Here is a 21136-nt window from a genome sequence, read left to right as displayed (position 1 = left end):
GATTATTCTTTCAGAATATTCCTCTCCACTGAGGTGGGAGAGCTGTACCGCTGAGGTCAGAAGGGCTGAGAGTGGTCTGCATTGCAGTTTTGTGGCTAAGTGCCTTCAGTGTCATCGGGCGGCGGCTTGATTTTTTTGATCCAAGTCCTCCATGCCAGGGGCTAAGCAGGCCTAGGCGACCCATAATCACAGGACGAGGCATAAGCGGTTAATTTTATCAGTCCCCAAAGGGAGAAGAGTATGTGCCCAGATCGCCTGGAATTCTAATGTCCGACCCAGGTCCGCTCCCAAATCCTTCCCCCCAGGCTCCATGGCAGCCACTCTTGTCAGCTCATTCAGCTAGGTCATGACGCACCTACATTTGATCAGTATATCCTTGAGGATACTCTAAAACGGCTTTGGGTGTTTCCCCAAATCTCTTCAGCCATGTCCTTGCAGACCATTTCTTGGTCCAGTCTCACTAGGTGTGTGATTTTTAGCTAGTTTAAAAAACTAGGTGTGTGTGTGTGTGTGTGTGTGTGTGTGTGTGTGTGTGCATGCGTGTGTGTGTCTTTTCTCCCTGCTGCATAACTGCTGAATATGTTGACTGCACACCCTTGTGTATTCCTGTCTCTCTTGAGGGCTGGTGGGGGAATCAAAGGAAGGCATGTAAAGTCTAATTTGAATATTCCAGGAGTTGTGGTGAACATGGTCTATAGGGGAAAGGCTTCATCGTTCAAGTATTTCCTTCTTGATCGCGTAACCATCAAAGCTGAGCTTTCTACAATGTTTACATCATTGGTGCCATCTCCAGATCTCGCTGCTCTAACCTTGACCTCTGTTTTGCTTCCCCAGTGAACACCGAGAGTGAGACAGCAGTGGTGAATGTCACCTATTCCAACCGCGAACAGACCAGGCAGTGAGTGGACCCAAAAGTGGGGCAAAGGAGGGTCTTTGTGAGTGGTGGGAGCCAGGTGCCCCTGCTTGGGCAGGGCTGGGGTCCAGGTGGGCACGAGTCTGCACCTAGCCTCTGATTTTGTGGCAAAACCAAATCCAGACTCTTGTCTTTTGGTTCAGGAATCTCAAAGGTTCAGAAACCTCACCAGGATTGATAGCAAATACTTTGAAGGGAGGGACCCAAAGATCTCCCGGGGAAGGTGGGACATCCTCTTTAGGACAAGATACGGCTTTTAATAGGTCTCTAATAGGTCTCTGGTTGCGGGAGAGCCCATGGGGTCCTTTGCTGTGTTGATGGCGCCATCTAGTGGTGATGAGGAGGAACAAAGACCTAAAGGATTTGTTATGATGTGGCAGAGGCAGACATTTTATCTCAGGGATTGCCTTGAGTCGCATCACACCCACAATTTCTGGCTCCTTAGCCTGTTTGGTTGAGTCACACTTCTCCACCCACTGGTACTGACAGACTTGTATACTTTGTGTACTCATTTATGCTCAATTATAGGCCGTTTTGCTTTTGATGGCTTTCTTGTCCCTTCAGCATGTTGCCTCTATCATATTTGTTTCCTCCAACCTAGTGTAAAACCCACCCACTTTCTCAAACCATTCAGTTTTCTTTTAGATGCCTGCTGGACTCAGAATTTTCTGGAGGTCCCTGTGGCTGATCTGTGGGCCTTAACCTGGCTTTAGGTCAACACTTGCTTACTTCCCACTACGTATTGTTGCCTTGTTAACATTTCTAACCAGCATCAGCCTTGGGAATGCATGGTGCTTGCCCCCTCCCTTCAGTGTTCATCAGTCCTGTTTTTCAGACATTCCAGACAGACTTAAACTCCTGCAAGCCATTCTGTCTCCACCTCTTCTGTTTCCATGGAGTTTGCTTAAACATGGACAGTATCACTCTCAAAAGGGGACACAACAAACAAACATGTTCTAGCATGTTTTTTTTTATTATTCACGTGTCGCGAATCACATGTGATTCTCCTGTGAATCCTATGTGATAGGTAGCTCTGGTCGAAATTCACAAGCCAGTTTCAAAATTCAGTGGAGATAACGTATTTGTGTTCTAATACCTTACTTGATGTCTTACGCTATTTAGACTGGAAGCCTCTCTAAGGTGGAGGTGGGAGTGGTGCGCAGGTGGTCGTCTCCCTTTCTTCTGGCATGTTCCACGTTGTAACCCAGCTGAGTGCTTTACACCCGGAGGGCATTTGGTGTGATTGGCCATGGATTGGAGTGACCAGTAGATTCTGCCTCTGTCCTCAGAGCCATCATGAAGCTGAACGGCCACCAGCTGGAGAACCACGCCTTGAAGGTCTCCTACATTCCTGATGAGCAGATAGCACAGGGTCCCGAGAATGGGCGCCGAGGAGGCTTTGGCTCTCGGGGTCAGCCCCGCCAGGGCTCTCCTGTGGCAGCGGGAGCCCCAGCCAAGCAACAGCAAGTGGACATCCCCCTGCGGCTCCTTGTGCCCACCCAGTACGTGGGCGCCATCATCGGCAAGGAGGGTGCCACCATCCGCAACATCACAAAACAGACCCAGTCCAAGTGAGTCTTGGCTGCAGGGGAAGGGGAGGTGGGGCCAGGGAACAGTGGTGGGTGCCCAGGGGGCGAAGCCTCTCCTGGAAGCACGCTGAGGGGCCTCGACTCAACTTTACCTCTTAGGAAATGTTGGGGAGGTGGAATAAGCCTGGGGGGGTGCCATTTGGCGGCAGTGGCTGGGCCACACACTTTTGTTAGTAAGAAGGGTTTATTTCTTGTAGAAAGTCTCATCGAGCAAACCTAGTCTTGGTAAGGTGGCCACTCCTTAGTGCTCTGTGATTTCAGCACTGCTTATTGGCGGCAGCAGGATGGGGCCCGTCAGGGACCTTAGTAAGAGGTCACAGTTCTGACCCGTCTCCCATTCCACCACAGCCACCCATCGTCGCTGATCTTTATAGCTGATCGTTGTGTGTTCTGTGGAAAGAGAACAGGTCACGTTGTGTCCTTGTTCGTAATGCATCCTTTTATTATTTACTTTTAACTTGGGACAGCGTGCCTTCTCTTTATAGTTGTTTCAAGGGGGAAATCCAGAATTCAAGGGGAAATGCAGCTTCAGAGCTGAGGGCTGTTGATCCCCCAACCCTGTATTCCCATGATAGATGCCACCATTCTCAGCCACCACCTCCTGACTGAGACAGAATCCATAGCAACAGGCTGGCCCTTTTCTCTGCCCATTTCAACTCTGCACTTGGCCTCGTTCCAAAAGGAGCCGGACTATAGCTTCGGCTGAGGGTTAGCTAACCGTCCGTGTACTTGTGGCCCTCAGGATCGACGTGCACAGGAAGGAGAACGCAGGTGCTGCCGAGAAGGCCATCAGCGTGCACTCGACCCCCGAGGGCTGCTCCTCTGCCTGTAAAATGATCTTGGAGATTATGCACAAGGAGGCAAAGGACACCAAAACGTAAGGCTTCAGCTTCTGGGCACATGGGGACTGCCACCTCCTCGACTATAACACAGACTTTTTTTTTTTGTGCGGTACACGGGCCTCTCGCTGCTGTTGCCTCTCCCGTTGTGGAGCACGGGCTCCGGACGCACAGGCTCAGCGGCCATGGCTCACGGGCCCAGCCGCTCCGCGGCATGTGGGATCTTCCCGGACCGGGGCACGAACCCGTGTCCCCTGCATCGGCTGGCGGACTCTGAACCACTGAGCCACCAGGGAAGCCCTAACGCAGACTTTTTAAAAGCAATAATAGAGACCAATAGGAGACAGAGAAATGGTACGAAAGGATAAAAGCTGAGAAAATGAATCCTCCATGTAAAGAACGCCTTGTATATCTTAGCAATGCTGTGCCCTCACAGGTGTGTGCGCACGTATGTATGTGCGTGTATTTTAGCACAAATAGCATCATAATGAACACGCTGTCCTATAGTTCGCTTCTTTCCATCTATAAAACCATCACCACAGTTAGGATGAGGAACATACCCATCGCCCTTATTGACCGTGTGCCCTTGGCCACCCATCCCTGCTTCCCATTTCTCTCCCTAAACAACCACTGATCTGCTGGTTTTCTTTGAAAATGTAATTTTGTCTTGGGGTTTACCTTGGAAACCCCTCGTCTGCGGTGGCCCACCATCTAAGAAGCTCTTGTCCCTCGCTTCTTCCCAAGGGCTGACGAGGTTCCCCTGAAGATCCTGGCCCATAATAATTTCGTGGGGCGTCTCATTGGCAAGGAGGGGCGCAACCTGAAGAAGGTGGAGCAGGACACAGAGACGAAAATCACCATCTCTTCGTAAGGCGCTCTCTCATCTCCCTTTACGAGTGGGATGCCTGGGCACCTGGCGTGGCAGTATCTCATTGCTGAGCCTTAATATCTGCCCCTTAAGTTGGAAACAGTTTCTGCTTGTTGAAGAAGAAGAATCAAAGCAGCGGTAAAGAGCGTTTATCCGTAAGGGCTGGAGCGTTTATTATAGCGCCCGTCACCGCTGCGGGCTGCTGTTAGCCTGCTGCCTCTTCAGTCCTTTGCTGCCACGTCCTCTCTCTCTTGCTCTGCATCTGGAGGAGAGAACCTGTGGCCAGGAGCCAGGGCTTTGGGGTTTCGGGAGCATTTGCCAGGCCATGGGATGTGGACAGACCCAGATCCTTTTCTGAGCCCCGAGCACGTGCTGTGCGTGGTGGTTTGCCTCACTGCGGGGCAGAACCAAAGTCATGCAGCTGGACTGGCAACTCCGTGAGCACTGTGCCTCTTGATGTTGTCAGAGACTTACCCGTGGGCAAAGTAACTGCTCTGTTCCTACGGGCACAGGAAATGGATTGCTTGGCACCATTGGGGACCAGCTTCCAGTTACGAGCATCCTCCTTGCTCTACCAGTCTGCTCTGAGTATCCTCACCTCCCTGTGGGGAATCCTTGCCCCGGTTACAAACCGAAGGCCAGAAGCAGAGAGCTATTTGCCCAAAACTAAACAGCCTGCAGAAATGGCATCGTTGTGTCTCGGCCCCAGCCAGGACCTGTGTGGAAGGTTGACACTGCTCTGCTCCCCGCCCCAGGCTACAGGACCTCACCCTCTATAACCCCGAGAGGACCATCACTGTGAAGGGCGCCATCGAGAACTGCTGCCGGGCCGAGCAGGAGATCATGAAGAAAGTTCGGGAAGCCTATGAGAATGACGTGGCTGCCATGAGTGTGAGTGTCGGGTGCCTCTGCTTGCCCTTCTGTGAGCCTGAGCCATGGCAGAAGTGGGTCCCCAGTGGGGTGGGCACTCACAGGCTGGGGGGCCTCTGCGGTACGCGGGCCTCTCCCTGTTGCGGCCTCTCCCGTTGCGGAGCGCAGGCTCAGCGGCCATGGCTCACGGGCCCCGCCGCTCCGCGGCACGTGGGATCTTCCCGGACCGGGGCACGAACCCGCGTCTCCTGCGTCGGCAGGCGGACTCTCAACCACTGCGCCACCAGGGAAGCCCGGGCCTTGGAGCTTTTACTTTGCTTTTTGGACCTCGATTCATCAGAATCCTTTTTAAATTAAATTAATAGGGATTCTTCATTTGATTCCTGGGGTGCACGTGGGAGTCCGGTCTTGGGCTTTGAGGTCTGTGACCCTCCTGTAAAGTTTGTGTTTACGTGCACTTGAGTGGGGAGAGGATCCATAATTTTCATCTGGTTTTTAAAGGGGAGTGAGGATGTGGGACACGTGACCAAAAAGGTGAGTCCCGAAAGTCAGAGATGTGTCTCCTCTTCCTTGTCATCGGCTGAGTCCGACGTATGTCTCTGTCAGAGCGCTGTAAACCACTAGAGAGGAAGGACGTCTGAGGGTCTAACGCTGGGCCTTCTCCTCAGAGCTGCCGGTTCTTAGTCCAGCGAGAACCCTCGGTGTACATGTGAGTTTGTGTAAAAGCCAGAAGGGCAGGCAGGTTTGGGGCAAAAGCACGTCATTCCTCTGTGGAGGCCCACTCACCCTCTTGTCCAGCCAGGGCCACGTACGAGGGCCACCAGGTACTGTCAGAATGAGCCGACCTCTCTCTCTTCACCTTCCTTCCCCAGCTGCAGTCTCACCTCATCCCCGGCCTGAACTTGGCTGCTGTAGGCCTTTTTCCAGCCTCCTCCAGTGCAGTCCCACCACCTCCCAGCAGCGTCACTGGAGCTGCCCCCTACAGCTCCTTTATGGTAGGTGCAGGGTCTTATTACAGGGGACCATGCGGCTGCAGGGTCCAACTCTTTGTGGCAGCCTGACGCTTGGGGATTTGCGGGGAGAGGGAAGGGCTCCCAGCCACTGGCGCCAACCCTCCGGAGCACCAGCCCTGTGCACGGCAGCCTCAGATGCTGGCAGCACTCTTCCTCTTTGTCTTGCCCAGCTTCTTCCCTTTGTCCCTGCTACAAAGAGCTACAGAGCATGTAGCCCAGGGTGGCCGCTGGGTGCCTGCACCCTTCCCTCCTCGAGGACGCAGGGCAGGGCCACGGAGGGCTTCCGGGCTGTGTCCGTTGACCTGCGTTAATAACATGTCCTGTCTTGGCAGCAGGCTCCAGAGCAGGAGATGGTGCAGGTGTTCATTCCTGCCCAGGCCGTGGGCGCCATCATCGGCAAGAAGGGGCAGCACATCAAACAGCTCTCCCGTTTCGCCAGTGCCTCCATCAAGGTGAGCTGCTCTGTCTCCTTCCAGTTCCCGGAGTGGGAGAGTGCTCTGCTCCCGTCACCCTCTGCTTTTGTTCTCAGACACCCCATCTGCCTAGTGTTAGGCAGTTGCTTTGCTTCTGACCTCGCTTAGTCCTCCGTGGGATGCCTTCCAGGCTCCTGGGCTTTCAGGCTAAGGGAGGAGGTGGTATTGTAGCACAGAAGAGAACTTCAGTTCAGACGAGACCGACCGGGTTCAGATCGCAGCTTCTGAGCTGTAGGTCCTGAGCCTTCGATTCCTCGTCAGTACAGTAGGGATGATGATGCCCTGAAGCAACGCAGCCAAAGCCCCTGGCTCAGTGCCTGGTGCACAGTGGTTGCTCAGTAAATGTTAGCCGTCTTTCCACCTTCCCTGGCCATGGAGAACCTGTCACAGTGAACAGATGTTTTGTTACATTTCTGTGCCCCTCCCTCTTGGCAGGACTCTGCTGAAACCTGCTGGGGAGTGGGGGAGATGGGGTGTGGGCGGGGTGCCCCTACTTAGAAAACGTCAAGAAACGAACGCACCCACGTCCTCATGGATTCTGGCGCAGGCGCAAGAGACTTGGGGTTCGGGGTCTCTGTTCTCCCCTCCCCTGGCCATCACAGGTGGGCAGCGGAAGCAGGGTGGTGGTAGAGGTCTGGAGGCGGTGGAGGTAGAGGGCACCTCTCTGACGGGCGTTTGCTTTGTAGATTGCTCCTCCTGAAACTCCGGACTCCAAACTTCGTATGGTCATCATCACTGGACCCCCAGAGGCCCAATTCAAGGTTCCGATCTTTATTGTTTTTCCAAGTAGGACCCAGAGGAATCGAGTTTGGATGGGAGTGCAAATCTGCATCATGTTTTTAAGCTTCCCTGCAAAACACAGGGCTGCAAGGCTGCTTTCAGATTGACATCAAGCGGGAACTCTGTTGCTTTCCCTCTTTGCTTCCTGAGAGTGAATAGGCACGTGGGAAAGAAGGCAGTCTGAGGGCTTCTTCCTCGCCCTCTGCCTTAGTGACTAAGGAAGGCCCTCCTCTCCTTTATGTCCCTATGACGTGCCGAGGTTCTCGAACTTCTGGGCAGGCAGTCAAAGAGCTAATAGCTTATTCTGACCTAGGGAGGGATGGAGAGCGGGGACAGCTCTCTAGACTGTGTGGAGTGACCAAGAGCCCGCCCTCTGAGTGGGTGACTTCCACCAGCTGCCACTCAGGGCCTTGACTTGCCAGCCACAGCTTGTCCAAGTCCACGCAAGCATCCCAGACCCCATAGGTCTGGTTTGTAGCTTAGGTGCTGTGTTCCTCTGGGGAGCTACGTACTCATACTCAGTCACTCTGCCTGGGCTCCCCAGTGTTACAAGTGAGCAGGTCAGTCCTGTGCACCTTTCGTATCACCTGGCCTAGATGGTGACCCACCCCGAGTGGGCGTGGGCCTGTGGGCCAGAGGAGGAAGGGGTGGGGCTTGGGGAGCTTCCCTTTCGTCATATACATGTGGCCCGCTGACACAACAATGACCTCCTCTTCTCAGGCTCAGGGAAGAATTTATGGAAAACTCAAGGAGGAGAACTTCTTTGGTCCCAAGGAGGAAGTAAAGCTGGAGACCCACATCCGGGTGCCAGCGTCGGCAGCTGGCCGGGTCATTGGCAAAGGTGGCAAAACGGTGAGCCGTGAGGGTCAGGTTGAAAGCTCTGGACATTAGTCCCCAAACCCAACAGCTCTTCCCTGGCCCCCAGCTCCTCCGCCCGGCTCAGCCTGGGTACTCCCAATTTGCCCGTTTACTTGATTCCACTTCCCACGCCCAGCTCCTGACTCCTCCAGTTTCTACCTGCTAGTGACCAAGCGCTTGAGCCTCCAGTCCCATCCGTGTTTGACATGGACAGCACCCTGAGCTCCTCTCTGACCTGTCCTCCCTGCCCCTGCCCCCAGGTGAATGAGCTGCAAAATTTGACAGCAGCTGAGGTGGTGGTGCCAAGAGACCAGACTCCTGATGAGAACGACCAGGTCATCGTCAAGATCATCGGGCATTTCTATGCCAGCCAGGTACGTATGTCACTCCCCCGTCACGGGAGGGCGGCAGGGCTCCAGGAGCATGACCTCGACAAATCCCGTGCACTCTGCCCGCCTGTGGGCTGGGTCATTCTTTCCTTCCAGGTGTAAGGGTGTGAGGTGTAGATGTTTTATTCCCTCTGAAGGCTGTAGGGACAGTGATTTGACCGTTTTCATAGATAGTCTACATTATGTAATAACTATGGTGTATTATGTTATATGTTAATAGCCTTCCCTGTCGTCTAACCTTAGTCCTTCTCTTTTGCACTGGATAAGGAGAGAAATGGGTCTTATCCACCACCCAGCCTTGTTCATGGAATAACATCCTGGGTTGCCCATTTGCAGTGCAGTTCCTTCACCTTTCCCAGAACCACTGCTCCATCCTTGCTTCCAGTTCTTCCACCCTCCTGTTCTCTTCCTGGAACTCACCATCTGTCCCTGCACTGCTTCCAGTAAAGCCAGTCAGCAGTGCCCAGCATTGGGACTGACCCCAGAGTCTAGAAAGGAGGGCGGGTATCAGGTTCAAATTATAGGATGATTGGAAGCTAGTGGGGTTTTCCTAAAACCCCTTAGTGTTGGAGCTAGAAGGGGTGTGGAGACTACTGGATACAGTCCCTTCCACTCACAGAAGATGAGCATGTCACATCAGGCTTGGGGCCCACCTGAGGCTGCTCACTCAATCAAGGGCAAGACGGGAACCCAGGCCCCAGCGTAGCGTGACGACTTTCTCTGACAGCCCTTTGGGAGCCATTAATAGCCACAGACATATTTAAGGTTTACGGGTTCTGCTGCTACACCAAGCATTATTCTGTGTGGTCTCTATTAACTCATGTAACCCTCATCGTACAAGTGAGGAATGTGAGATTTAAATGATATATCCAGGGATGCAGAGAGCCAGGGTGCATTAAACACCAAAGTGGTGACATTTTTCATTGGTTAAAATGAGAACTCAGTGAAAAACTATGTAAAACGTCAAGCACAGGGCTGACAGAGTAAGAATTAATGTATAAATATTGACTCCACATTCTTTCCCCAACCTAGGCCAACTTTAACCAAGAAATCAAGCACTCAGTTTATGGAAAGGAGACATCCTGGTAAATTTCTGTCAAGAGAATCGCATTCTGCAGTTGATTTCCCTTATAAAACGTTGTTCACAGGGAAGACACTTCTCAGAAGGAAAGAGTAAAGATACCAGTCCTTCGGTGTTTTGTCCGTTTTCACAGTGGAGCTTCTTTCACTACCTTTTGGTTATCCCAGTTCATCCCCTTTCCTGGGATGTTTACATGTGTAGTGGAGTTGTGTTTGGTGACGAGGTCTCCTGCTTTTTGACCTTCTGACAACACATGCTCCTGGAAACTCTGGGGGTTCCCCCTTGAGTTCAGTAACATGTGTCAACTTGGTCACGTTGTAAATACTGATGAATGAGTTTATACTACTTTTATCCTCCCTTCCTCTGTATGAATCCAGTGGGTGCTCAGGGTCTGCTCGGAGGCAAAGAAACTTACGGTCACTCTAATCCTGTCTTCTCTTACCTTTCTCACAAGTCCAACATGACCTGTGGTTGCCGCTGGTGTCCAGACCCCGATGGCTTCTCTCCGCACGTAAGGCTATAACTCCTTGCCTTCGGAGACCCTCACTCTCACTTGTTCTATCTGCAGATGGCTCAGCGGAAGATACGAGACATCTTGGCCCAAGTCAAACAGCTGCACCAAAAGGGACAGAGTAACCAGGCCCAGGCCCGGAGGAAGTGACCGGCCCCTTCCCATCACGTCGGCTCAAGGACAACAGGCCGAAACCGAGAGCACGTTCTCCCCAGCAGGCCTGAGAATGAGCGGGAATCAGGGACACTTGGGCCGGGATGTAGATCAGGTTTGCCCACTTGCTTGAGGAAGTTGTTCCAGTGAGGAACCCTGATCTCTCAGCCCTAAACACCCAACCAATTGGCCCAACACTGCCCACCCCTGAGGGTGTCACCGTGGACATTCTAGCTCAGGGTGCTTTTAAACGTGGATTGTTTAAGTTCTCTAGGTCCCACCGAGAGGGTGGGTCAGACCCCAGTGGGAAGAGAAATAAAATTTCCTTCAGGCTTTTAAAACACGCAGAGGGGTGTTTTAATCAACCTCAAAGGATGGTTTACTTCTTGACCCTAAGATCCTTCCAACCTTCTACTTGATTTATTGATTAAAATACCTCTGTTCTTGTGCCCTGACATAGCCTTTTTGTATATTCACGCTGGTTATGTTACCTTTCTGCTACCGGCAAAAGTGAGAACCAATCCATTGCTTTGCTTACGTTATTGACTCGAAGGGAGAAGACACATTGGCATCTGTAGATTAATTCCAATCCCTTCCTAACCAGCCAGTAGGAATGGCAAGGAATAAAGAATGGGGGAGAAATGGGGAGAAAGGTGATGGAACTATACAGTAATCCACGTTTAAAAGGAGTGCCCTGTGGCTGATTGATTCCAGATCACCACCTTGAAAAATTGGCACAGTTCAAATTTCCTGCTCTGTTGGGGCTTCCCCACTAGGATTCCCGCCCCGTTCATGTCCCTCTAACCATGTAAGTAAGTCCCACGTCATGTCCAGGTGCACATGGGCGGTACTGACTGCTCAGCGGGATAGGGGCTGACCACTGTACTGTCCCTGATTCCTATCATTCTCAGGCAGATTTTATATTTTTTTAAAGTCTATTTTAATGATTGGATACGAGCACTGGGAAGGGGACACTAACGCCCCTTGATAAAGTCTCAGTTCCATGGAGGACTTGAGTGGCCCCAAAGGCTGCCACTGTGCCCTCACGCCAGCCCATGTGCTCCCATAAGGGCTGGTTCCCAGAAGCAGGGGTTGCGGGGCACTCCCCCCCACGGCACTGTTCCCTTGGTGGTGGTGGGACGTGGAACCCGACCCTAGGCTCCTGATAAAGCTGAAGTCCATCATTTGGCATCTTTTATGACTGTTCGGTAAATTGGAGAGAAAATTTGCTTCTTTTTCTATCCTAGAGGCATATTGAACTGATGGCTTCTGTTTTTATCCTAGAGGCATATTGAACTGATGGCTTCTGCCTCCACGAGTCGTTGGCATGACGTTATGTGTGCCTAAAAAAAACAAAATTCAAAATACCAGCAACGTTATGCACAAAGGGGTAAACAAGCTTAATTTATTAATTTTCCAGGCTCAGCAAGATCCCGTTTTCAGTTCAGCCCTTGTGGAAGACTATCAGCCATCAGTTAAATGAGGTTAGGCCTCCCCTCCAGATGTACTGATTGTCAGTGCATGTTAGCCAGGTGGTGCACTTTAGCTACCTTGGACAATGCTATCAAGTGTGCTGGGAAGGGAGGAAGGCCTCCTGCATGTGGAAGAGCCCATGCTCTGGACTCCCCTCCTTCCGACATTGCAACAACGACAGTAACAACCAGACAACCTTGACATGTGGGCGGAGTCAGTCAGGTAATGCTGTGCGCGAAGTAAACTACCTCAAGGTATGAAGTTACCTCAGCAATTACTTTCCTCTTTGTTCCCCCACCTCTTTTTTTTAATCTTTTTTTTTTCTTTGCGGCTTGCTGATATTTTATATAAAAAAGAAAAGAAGCAAAAGAGAAGCTGATAGTCTTGAATATTTTATTTTTTTAATGAAAAGAAAAAAAAAACGAGAAAGTTATGTTTCATAATTTCTTACAACATGAGCCAGTGTAACCCTTTAGGAACTCTCTATGGAGAACAGGCCCTGTGGGAAAGGCGGCTGGAGCTGCCCCTTGGACGGAGGCTGGGCCGAGTGGGGGAAGGCCCATGCGTGTGATGAGAGAGCCCCGGGCCAGGCTCTGATCTCCTAAGCCACCAGCCTCTCCCAGCAAAATCCTGCCTGATGAGATTAACAGGCCCAGCAGAGCTGTGGCCCCAAGGGCGAAACAACAGCCCCTCCAACGGCCGGCCTGTGGTCTCCCCTCCCCGCTTTGGTTAAAGGGCACCCCAGTCGGTTTTTCCCACCAGTGGTGCTGTTGAGATATTTAAAAATATTGCCTCCGTTTTATCGAGGAGAGAAATAATAACTAAAAAAAGATACCCTTTAAAAAATCTATACTTCTCTGTCTAAAAATATGGGAGCCAAGATTCCATTAGTGGAAGAGACAAAGCCATCCTCTCGCCCTCAGAGAGGTCCACCTGATTTGTCGTTGCAGTGCTTTTCACTTTTTGTTCTTGTTATTTCATTTCAATCCCGTCTTGCTATTCTCGGTCTTTTATCAACAGACCAAGGGGCAAACAGTTAACTGCCCCCTCTGTCTCCCCGTCTTCTTTCGATTGATCTGATGGACTCTTAACTGTGGACCCAAACGTACCAAATTCTTGATTTAGGGTGGTGGGTGGCAAGGAGGGGCAGGGGATCCGGGAATGTGACTGCGGACAGGTTCCTGCCTCATTTGTGTCTTGTCACTTTCTCCCCATGACATTCCTTTATAGCCCCCAGAACTGTCTACCCCAAAGAGGAGGAGGCAGGAAAGCATTTAGGGATGATATCAGGCCAGTATAATTAAGCTTCCCACCTGTCCAAACCACAAAAAAAGGGTCTCCCAACTTCTCTTTCTGGCTCTATACGCTTTATTCCAAAATGAAGCAGATAACGTTCAGACGTCGGCCATTTAGTGATGTAAGGTGAATTTCCAGCAGCAAGCATGCTTTGATATCTGGTTCAAACTACCGTCGGAATAAAATCCCCACAGTACCTGAAATGTGATTGTTGCAGTGTTCAGTTTCCTTGGGATCCGGCTCCCTTCACACCTGAAGCCCACTTCCTTTCCCTTTCGCTGATTCAGCTCCCAGAAGAGACCAGGAGTGTGGCAAGGGACTGTCAAACTTGACTTGGATTAGGCACGGCTGATACTCGCCCAGCAGGAAAATGGTGGAAGTTACGCTACCAGAAAGCAAAGGAATATGGTTTGGTGGTTAAGGTTTAGCAGGATAAAAGGCCTGTCTTGGTGGGTCTGCCTTTGACCCATAGACGAGGGCTTTGGGCACCTCACGCCCGCCTGCACATCACCTCCATTTCCCCATCCTCGGTGAGATAACAACGTGAAACGCACTTGGGAGGTTTGGTTGATTTGAGAAAAACGACTTGTAAAAAAAACAGCTTCTGTGCTCTGATATGTGTGTGAGCTACATATATATTTTGAAGAAAGGACCATCACTTTGGGATATATTGTTTAATTCTGTGGAACACGTAAAAAAACCAAAATGGTTTGATTCCCTGACTTTGAAGCTGCATCTGACAGTGACACCCAATGGCTTGAATCCCCTCGAGGGTCTGCTTGCCTTTTGCAGTTTGGGTTGTGGACTTGGCTCTTAGGGAGGGGTCTGGGGAGGAGAGAGCTGTTTTTAGGGACAGGGAGTTTCATCACCGTCTCTTTCCTCCCCTTCACCTGGTCCTTCTCAGTCTTTTTCCCTTTACCCTGAGCTCTCCACTTCTGGGGGGCGGTTGGGGGCTGTTAAGTCATGCCTCAGGATTGGCAGAAAAGACCCTGTGTAAAACCCAGAGAACACTGGAGGGGAACACTCCAGTTGGTTCTGTGTGTCCGTTTTCCTCTGTGCCAAAGACAGACAGACAGAGGCTGAGAGACGCCATTTCTGAATCAAAGCAATAACCATCTTTTGACATAGACCTGGGCTGTCTGAGTGGGGGAGGGCTCCCGGACACAGCGTGGGCTTAAAGACCCGTCCCTTCCCTTCTGAGGCTCCTGGGGGATTGGGGGCGGTACGTGCCAAGGGGCAGGGAGCTGAGAAGGGGGTCCGATGGCTCCTGGTTGCACTTTGGAGAAGGAGGGGAAGTTCGGGGCTCCTCCGAGTGGGGCTGTGCTCTGTCCCCTGACCCCACTGCAGAGGCAGCACTGCGAGTTCTCTTCAGGCCTGGCAGACTGGCAACGAGGAGGGGCCTCAGTTCTCTCAAGGGTGCCTTCCCCTCCTCCCACCCCAGACATACCCTCTGCCAAACTGGGAACAGCAGTACTACGTAACTACCTCACAGAGCCCCAGAGGGACTGCCCGAGCGTCTGCCTCCAGTCCAGCCTTCCCTCCTCCTCCTGGCTCAGGGGTGGGGAGTCCCCTTTCCCCCCTGAAGTGTTGGTGGGGAGATCCTAGTGGCTTTTGACGTTCAAACCCTGCCAACTTTTGCCTATTTGTTGAAAACTGGTAGGAGGAAAACAGCACAGCCTGCCACCGTAGCTGCAGGAAGATAGAAGAATCCTCAGTGCCAGGGGACATAAAGCCATTTCCTCTCCAAACTCTTGGTGATTTAGATGCAGGACTTTTCTCTTGTGTTCAGACTTAGAGGAACACCAGCTAAAAACTTTCCTTTGGATACATAAGGCTTCTCTGTCGGGGTACAGAACAGGGAGGGGGCCTCATGACCGAAGGTGGATTTAGAGGGTGAGGGCGGGAGCCCCAACCCTGACCCTCGGCCCTGTGCAACTCCTTGGGGGCACAGTCTGATGGCACCATTACTGGTGCCTTAGTCTGGTTGAATCTGGATGGACAAGACGAAAGAAAGAATTTTTTTCCTTAAATGAAACAGCAGGAAGCTCCTCGGGGCATGTGCTCTGAGTAACCACAGGTGGTGGACGCTAGGAGTATAAACGGATTAACTACCTCAATCCTCACAGCGAGATTAGAACCAAGGGCTGGGACCCGTGAGTGAGGGTTTGGATCCCAGTCAGGAGGAGTGAGCTGAGGCGTGTGCCGCAAAAGGTTTGTCCTTGAGGAACAGGCATGCCTGCTAGATACTCATCGGTTGGGTTGGGAGGACTGGCCATTAGGCCCCCCTTTCTGCCTTCCTTGCCCCCGGGGTCCTATGCTTCACCTTGTTCCCCTCAGCCTGTCCCTCCCTCACCTGCTGTATCTTATTGGACCAGAGGGTGAGGAGAGGACTTGCCTCCTCTCTTCCCGCGGAGGGGGCTGCCTGGAGGTGAGATGTGGGGCTCAGCCTGGAACCCGCCACTCAGCCTCAAAGCCAGGAAGCCTGGGGAAGCCGGAGCTAAGACCTCTTCAACAGGGTTTCTTGGAGATGTTCCACCTCCTCTGTACCCCATCCCAGTCTTCACAGGGACGGTTGGCTCTAGAAGGACAGGTGGTGCAGGACCCCTTATCCTGAGAGTCCGAGGGCCTGGTCCTCTGGTCACTCAGGAGTCTTTGTAGTCGGGGAGTTCCACTGGGCGATCCCAGCCCCTCCCCACCCTCTAATGGACCTCCTCATAGAAGCCCCATTTCACTTTTGTTTTATCTACCTCTTAGCAAGACAATAGAGATAAATTAGGTAGTGGCAACTCCACTTGCTTAGATTAGGGGGGGAAAAAGATTTCTTTTTCCAAAGGAAAAGAAAAATATTACCTTAAAAATACTTTCCAAAAAATTAAAAAAAAAAACACAAAAAAACCAAAAAAAAAAAAAAATTTTAAGAGGGAGACATTTTCCAGTGACCGCTGGAGTGTTTTAATTCCCCAAACTTTTCTCTTTTTTTCCCCCGCAAATAAGTTTCACTCTTCGGCGATTTTCTCCACTTGTTTAAGATGATGTGCTCTTCTAACAGGTTCAGCTTTCACAATCTGCCCCCCGGCTTGCCCCACCCCAGACGCCGTTCCTGCCAGTGAGTTCCTACCTGTGCTCTCCCTGTTGCTTCTCAGCCAGGTGACTTCACTCACCCCCACCAAGAACAAGGGCTTGTGTATGTTGGGGTGCTGAAGTCTGGTCTCACCATTTCAACCTCCGGGGGTTGGGGGAGCACCTGTAACACTTCCATGCAAAGTTTCTGTAACCTGCTGCAGTGCAAAGGTGTTCGAGATGAATTTCAGCCGATAATGAGATAGCAGGAGGAATAAAAACCCTCTGCCACCGTTTGAGGTCTCCCCCTTTCTCCAGCATCTTGATCCTGGTGCCAGAAACCAGAATAAAAGAGCCCCCTCCCCTGAGGCGAAGTGAATTGGTGTCTGGTCCTGAGACATCACTCACGTGGGAGAGTGAAAAATGTATTTTTATAAATGCGAAACATGGGTGGGGGCTGGAGGGGGGACTCACGCCTGTGATATGTGTAACCGTATTCTGTAACTGCGGCCACTTTGAAAACTGTACTTGGCTGGGAATCTGCCGGCCCGTCGCCACCGGGTTTTGATTGTACCCTTCCTTCCACCCTTTTAACCTGCTCTGTGCTTGGTCTGGGGAGGTGGGGCGGCTGCCTCCGACTCTTGGGGTTTGTTCTTTTGCTGGATGAGCGCGCTCCCGTTTTCTTTCCTGTGAAGGTTGTTTCAGCTACAAATCACTTCATTCTGCTGTTTCAATTTCAAAATAAAAGGAAACATATTGAAAGCTGTGAACTGTGTCTATGTTTCAGGGAGGGTTTGGGAGATCTGGTAGCTGAGATGCTCAGACTTCTGGGGGGGGGGGGGGCTGAGCTCTGGTCTCCAGGGACCAGAGCCACTCAAATGCAAAGTAGGCGGTTTTTCTTATATTTACAGGATAGCAAGAGAGGAGTGGCTTTTAAATGGCCTTGCTCCTAATTTACTTTGCATATTGGAGTAAGGCCTCCACCGTTAAAGAAGATGTTGGATAACGTCTGCAGAGGAGTTGCAGTTGCTGTTCCTGACACCTGCCCTAAGAAAAACAGTGCCAATGGCTTTTTGGGGGGGGTTTCCTGGAAGGGAGCTTGGTCATCATCTACTGTGACCCTGCCCTCCCTTATTTTTTTTTTCCTTTTTTGAAGCCCAGATTGGTTGAGGGACAGCCTTGTGACACAACCTGGACCCGAACTTGGCTCTCCTGATTCTCGGTCCAGCCTTTTCCACGCTTATCACCCATCCTTAAAAGATGACATGTTGGTACTGGGCAACGCCACGCTTAAAGAAACATTCCAGGTTATCTTTTGAGTGAATAGATGTGGCTACCCCCAGAAGTCTGGTGTAGAAGGAACACACTAAGAACTGTCCCTCCCACTTAGGCTTTTCAGCAGCCCTGGATCTTGAGCAGATCAGTGAAAACTTGACTTCCACAGGGGACAGTGAGGGATATTTGCTAAGTATGGTGATACCATACTTAACCCTCTTCCTCTGCAAAGTGACTGGATGGGGTAAGGTCATCGGGCTAGATTTAGTGTTGCTGTTATAGTGCCTTCGCAAATAATTGGGTAAATGTTGGGGCATGATTTTCAAGTCTTAGTGGAAGCTTTATGTAGGAGATTAATATTTATTGGCTCCCTGACTTTTTTTTTAGGAATAATTAAGGTGGAAAAAAAAAAAGCAGCTTAGGGAATTCCCTGGTGGTTCAGTGCTTTCACTGCCGGGGCCCGGGTTCAATCCCTGGTTGGGGAACTAAGATCCTTCAAGCCACTTGAGGTGCGGCCAAAAAAAAACAGGAATAATTAAGGTGGTTAAACATGGGAATGAAACCCTGTGGATACTTGCCTAATGGTGGCCAGTGTTTGTCGAGATAAATACTGTGCTTGTTACACATTTAAGGCATTAAGGACTTTACATGATGGATTATTTATTTAACCCTTACAACAATTCTAAAGTGAATGTTATTCCCATTTTATAGATGAAGCAACTGAAGTTCAGAGTGGTTGTTACTAAAGTCACACAGACATTTGATTCTAGAAACTACCTTTCACAACAAGGCTAACCAGCATCTCTGCGAGAGAAATCGTCATTGGTGCATGTGAGACAAGAGGAAAGGTTTACTGGAAAACCGTTTTCTTCTTTTCACCATACATGTAAGTAATAAACTGTAAATCTCTTTGTATCTTTGCTGGTCAAGCCCGTTAGACCTTGACCTTGGCCCTGCCTTGTCACGTGTACATGAGTTTGACAAATTGGTACCCAGTGTGGAGCTCATACAGTTAAAATGCCCTTAAAAGAAGACTGGAGGCTGTGTGGACCAGGCTAGGGAATAATATACTTGCCCCCGGACCTGGTAACTCAGTGGTTGGCAAGAGGGCAGAGGTCCTATCTATTCAGGGGCTGTGTGCTTCGTGGGTCACATTAGGGGACAGGACTTCCAGGGATCTGATAGCTAATGCCACTTGATAAATGTTGGAGGTCAAGTGGCTAGAGGTAGGATTGGAGCTTTCAGGTGTTAAAAGTGACTTTGAGGCTGAATTAATGATCACTTAAAACCCAAAGTAAGTACAGAGCTGCTTATTGGTGCAAGTTGCTCCCTCAGCTTCCAGCTACTGCAGTGCCTGTGTTAAAACTCCTTGGTCTCTGTTTCTGTGAAAAAGCACCTAACAGAGTTTGGGCAAAAAACTTGCAGTGAAGACGGGAAAAAAAAAGGTTAAAGTAACTTTGCAGGCCAAGGGTCCAGCCCATTCATTGTATGAACTATTGTATAAACGTGCAATAGGTATCAAAATGTGTCACCTGTTTGAATTGTGACTGTGCATGAAGTGTTAGAAAATTCCTCTGGTGTCCCAAATTTTCACTCTATGCAGGTATCTTGTTTGGTGAGTTTAGAGGTCTCGTTCTTAGTGGCCTTGGATGCCTGCCAGTGGCAGCGACCACAACCCATGGGCCTCAGCGAGACTCAGGCCTGCTTGCCAAGTCAAGTGTCTTGAAACAATGATTTTCTCTGACAGTCAAGGAAAAACTGCTTTTTTTTTTTTTTTTTAACAAGAAACTCCGTGTCCTAATTCAAAACTTGTAACTCTTGGCAAAAGTTGGTCAAAGTTGGCCTATTCATCTTGCTGTAAAAGAGGCCATATTAGTTTCCTTGGGCCGCTGTAACAAATTACCCCAAAACAAGTCAGATCAAGGTGTCAGCAGGTCTGTTCCTTCTGGAGGCCCTTAGGGACATCCACCTCATGCCTGTCTTCCACCTTCTGGTAGTTAATAGCAATCACTGGCCCTCCGTGGCTTGAAGACAGATCACTCCAATCTCTGCCAACATGGTCTTCTCTGTGGCTCTGTCTCTGTTTTTCCGTCTCCTGTAAAGACAGTCCTCACTGGATTTAGGGTCCACCCTCATCCAGGATGATCTCATCTTGAGATCCTTGCACATATCTGCAAAGACCCTTATTTCTATTAAGGTCACATTCTAGGGTCTGGGGTGGGGATATCTTTTGGGGGGACACCATGCAACTTACTACAGAAGACATACTACTTGGGCCTACCTGACAGGCTGCCTACATGGGTTTTTTGGGGTTTTTTTTAAGTTTATTTTTGGCAGCGTTGGGTCTTCGTTGTTGCGCGCGGACTTTGTCTAGTTGCGGCAAGCGGGGGCTACTCCTAGTTGCGGTGCGTGGCCTTCTTGTTGCCGTGGCTTCCCTCATTGCGGAGCACGGGCTTCAGTAGTTGCAGCACGCGGGCTCAGTAGTTGTGGTTCATGGACCCTAGAGCGCAGGCTCAGTAGTTGTAGCACACAGGCTTATTTGCTCCGCGGCATGTGGGATCTTCCCGGACCAGGGATCGAACCTGTTTCCCCTGCATTGGCAGGCAGAGTCTTTTTTTAAAAATAAATAAATAAATTTATTTATTTATTTATAGCTGTGTTGGGTATTCGTTTCTGTGCGAGGGCTTTCTCTAGTTGCGGTGAGCAGGGGCCACTCTTCATTGCGGTGCACGGGCCTCTCACTATCGCGGCCTCTCTTGTTGCGGAGCACAGGCTCCAGATGCGCAGGCTCAGTAGTTGTGGCTCACGGGCCCAGTTGCTCCGCGGCATGTGGGATCTTCCCAGACCAGGGCTCGAACCCATGCCCCCTGCACTGGCAGGCAGATTCTCAACCACTGCGCCACCAGGGAAGCCCAGTTAGTGGGTGTCTGCCTCCACAATGAAACAGTGGCCTACCCTACAGGAGCTTCCCTTGTCTGATAAGCATCCATGGATGATAGAAGGAGAATCTATAAATTTCCTTAGGGTCACTGGAACCCCAGCCTGGAATTTCAGCGGAAACCATGAGTGCCGAGGTGATGAGATAGTTACTCAGGGTCAGACTGACTGGCTTGGTCAATTGGCACCAATCGTCGGGGACAATTAAGTCCAGAAAACTATTTAGCTACTGGGCAACCAACTCCACAGGTCAGAGGCCTGACACAGGTTGAGGTAAATGCCCTTCAGACTAAAGAGGAGAGAAACAGATTGAATATCCAGTCTGTAGGACAATGTGGACCTAGCATTTACGTCAGGGAGTTCCCAAACAGGAGATTGATGACTTGCGCACGAAGGAAATTATCACTCTTGGGCCATTAGAGGGCCACACATTTTAAAGATCAGGGCTGTAGCAGGTGAAGATGCCTGGCCAGCTGTGACATTTACTGTGGACAAATAGGAGGACCAGGAGGGCTGAGAGGCCCTGCTGAGGTCTGCGCTGCTTATACTTGTGTTGGTCTGATGCCTTCACTTCGCCCGTCTAACCAGACGTCACCCTTTCAAGAACAAACAGAACTATGGCAGAAGCCAAGGTCCCGTCTTCCTTAAGGGAGGCTGGAGGCTGTATGCACTGGTCAAGATGTGCTGGGGACCTGATGGCAACCAAGGTTGCCAAACCTTTTCAGTCCTTTTGGACACTGAGGTACAAGTCTGTGGTG

The 21136-nt window shown here is 50.7% G+C and overlaps 1 protein-coding gene across 2 annotated transcripts in view; it reads left to right on the top strand.

The window, feature by feature from the left end:
- The window catches only part of IGF2BP1 (insulin like growth factor 2 mRNA binding protein 1), a 38315-nt gene extending 27635 nt beyond the window's left edge, over positions 1-10680 (top strand). The window contains exons 5-15 of one of the 2 annotated variants that reach the window (XM_032616840.1): positions 835-898; positions 2203-2484; positions 3245-3379; positions 4086-4208; positions 4965-5100; positions 5952-6074; positions 6425-6544; positions 7252-7326; positions 8066-8197; positions 8464-8577; positions 10242-10680. In XM_032616840.1, the coding sequence (XP_032472731.1) occupies positions 835-898; positions 2203-2484; positions 3245-3379; positions 4086-4208; positions 4965-5100; positions 5952-6074; positions 6425-6544; positions 7252-7326; positions 8066-8197; positions 8464-8577; positions 10242-10334 (1397 nt within the window). In that variant the 3' untranslated portion in view covers positions 10335-10680. The remainder of the gene's footprint in view (positions 1-834; positions 899-2202; positions 2485-3244; positions 3380-4085; positions 4209-4964; positions 5101-5951; positions 6075-6424; positions 6545-7251; positions 7327-8065; positions 8198-8463; positions 8578-10241) is intronic. The other variant, XM_032616841.1, reaches the window with a different exon arrangement.
- Positions 10681-21136: the final 10456 nt, after the last annotated feature.

This window comes from Phocoena sinus, chromosome 20 (assembly GCF_008692025.1).
Source record: "Phocoena sinus isolate mPhoSin1 chromosome 20, mPhoSin1.pri, whole genome shotgun sequence".
NCBI classification, from domain to species: Eukaryota; Metazoa; Chordata; class Mammalia; order Artiodactyla; family Phocoenidae; genus Phocoena; species Phocoena sinus.
Note: the sequence above shows the minus strand (reverse complement) of the source record. Positions and strands in the feature narration are given on the sequence as shown.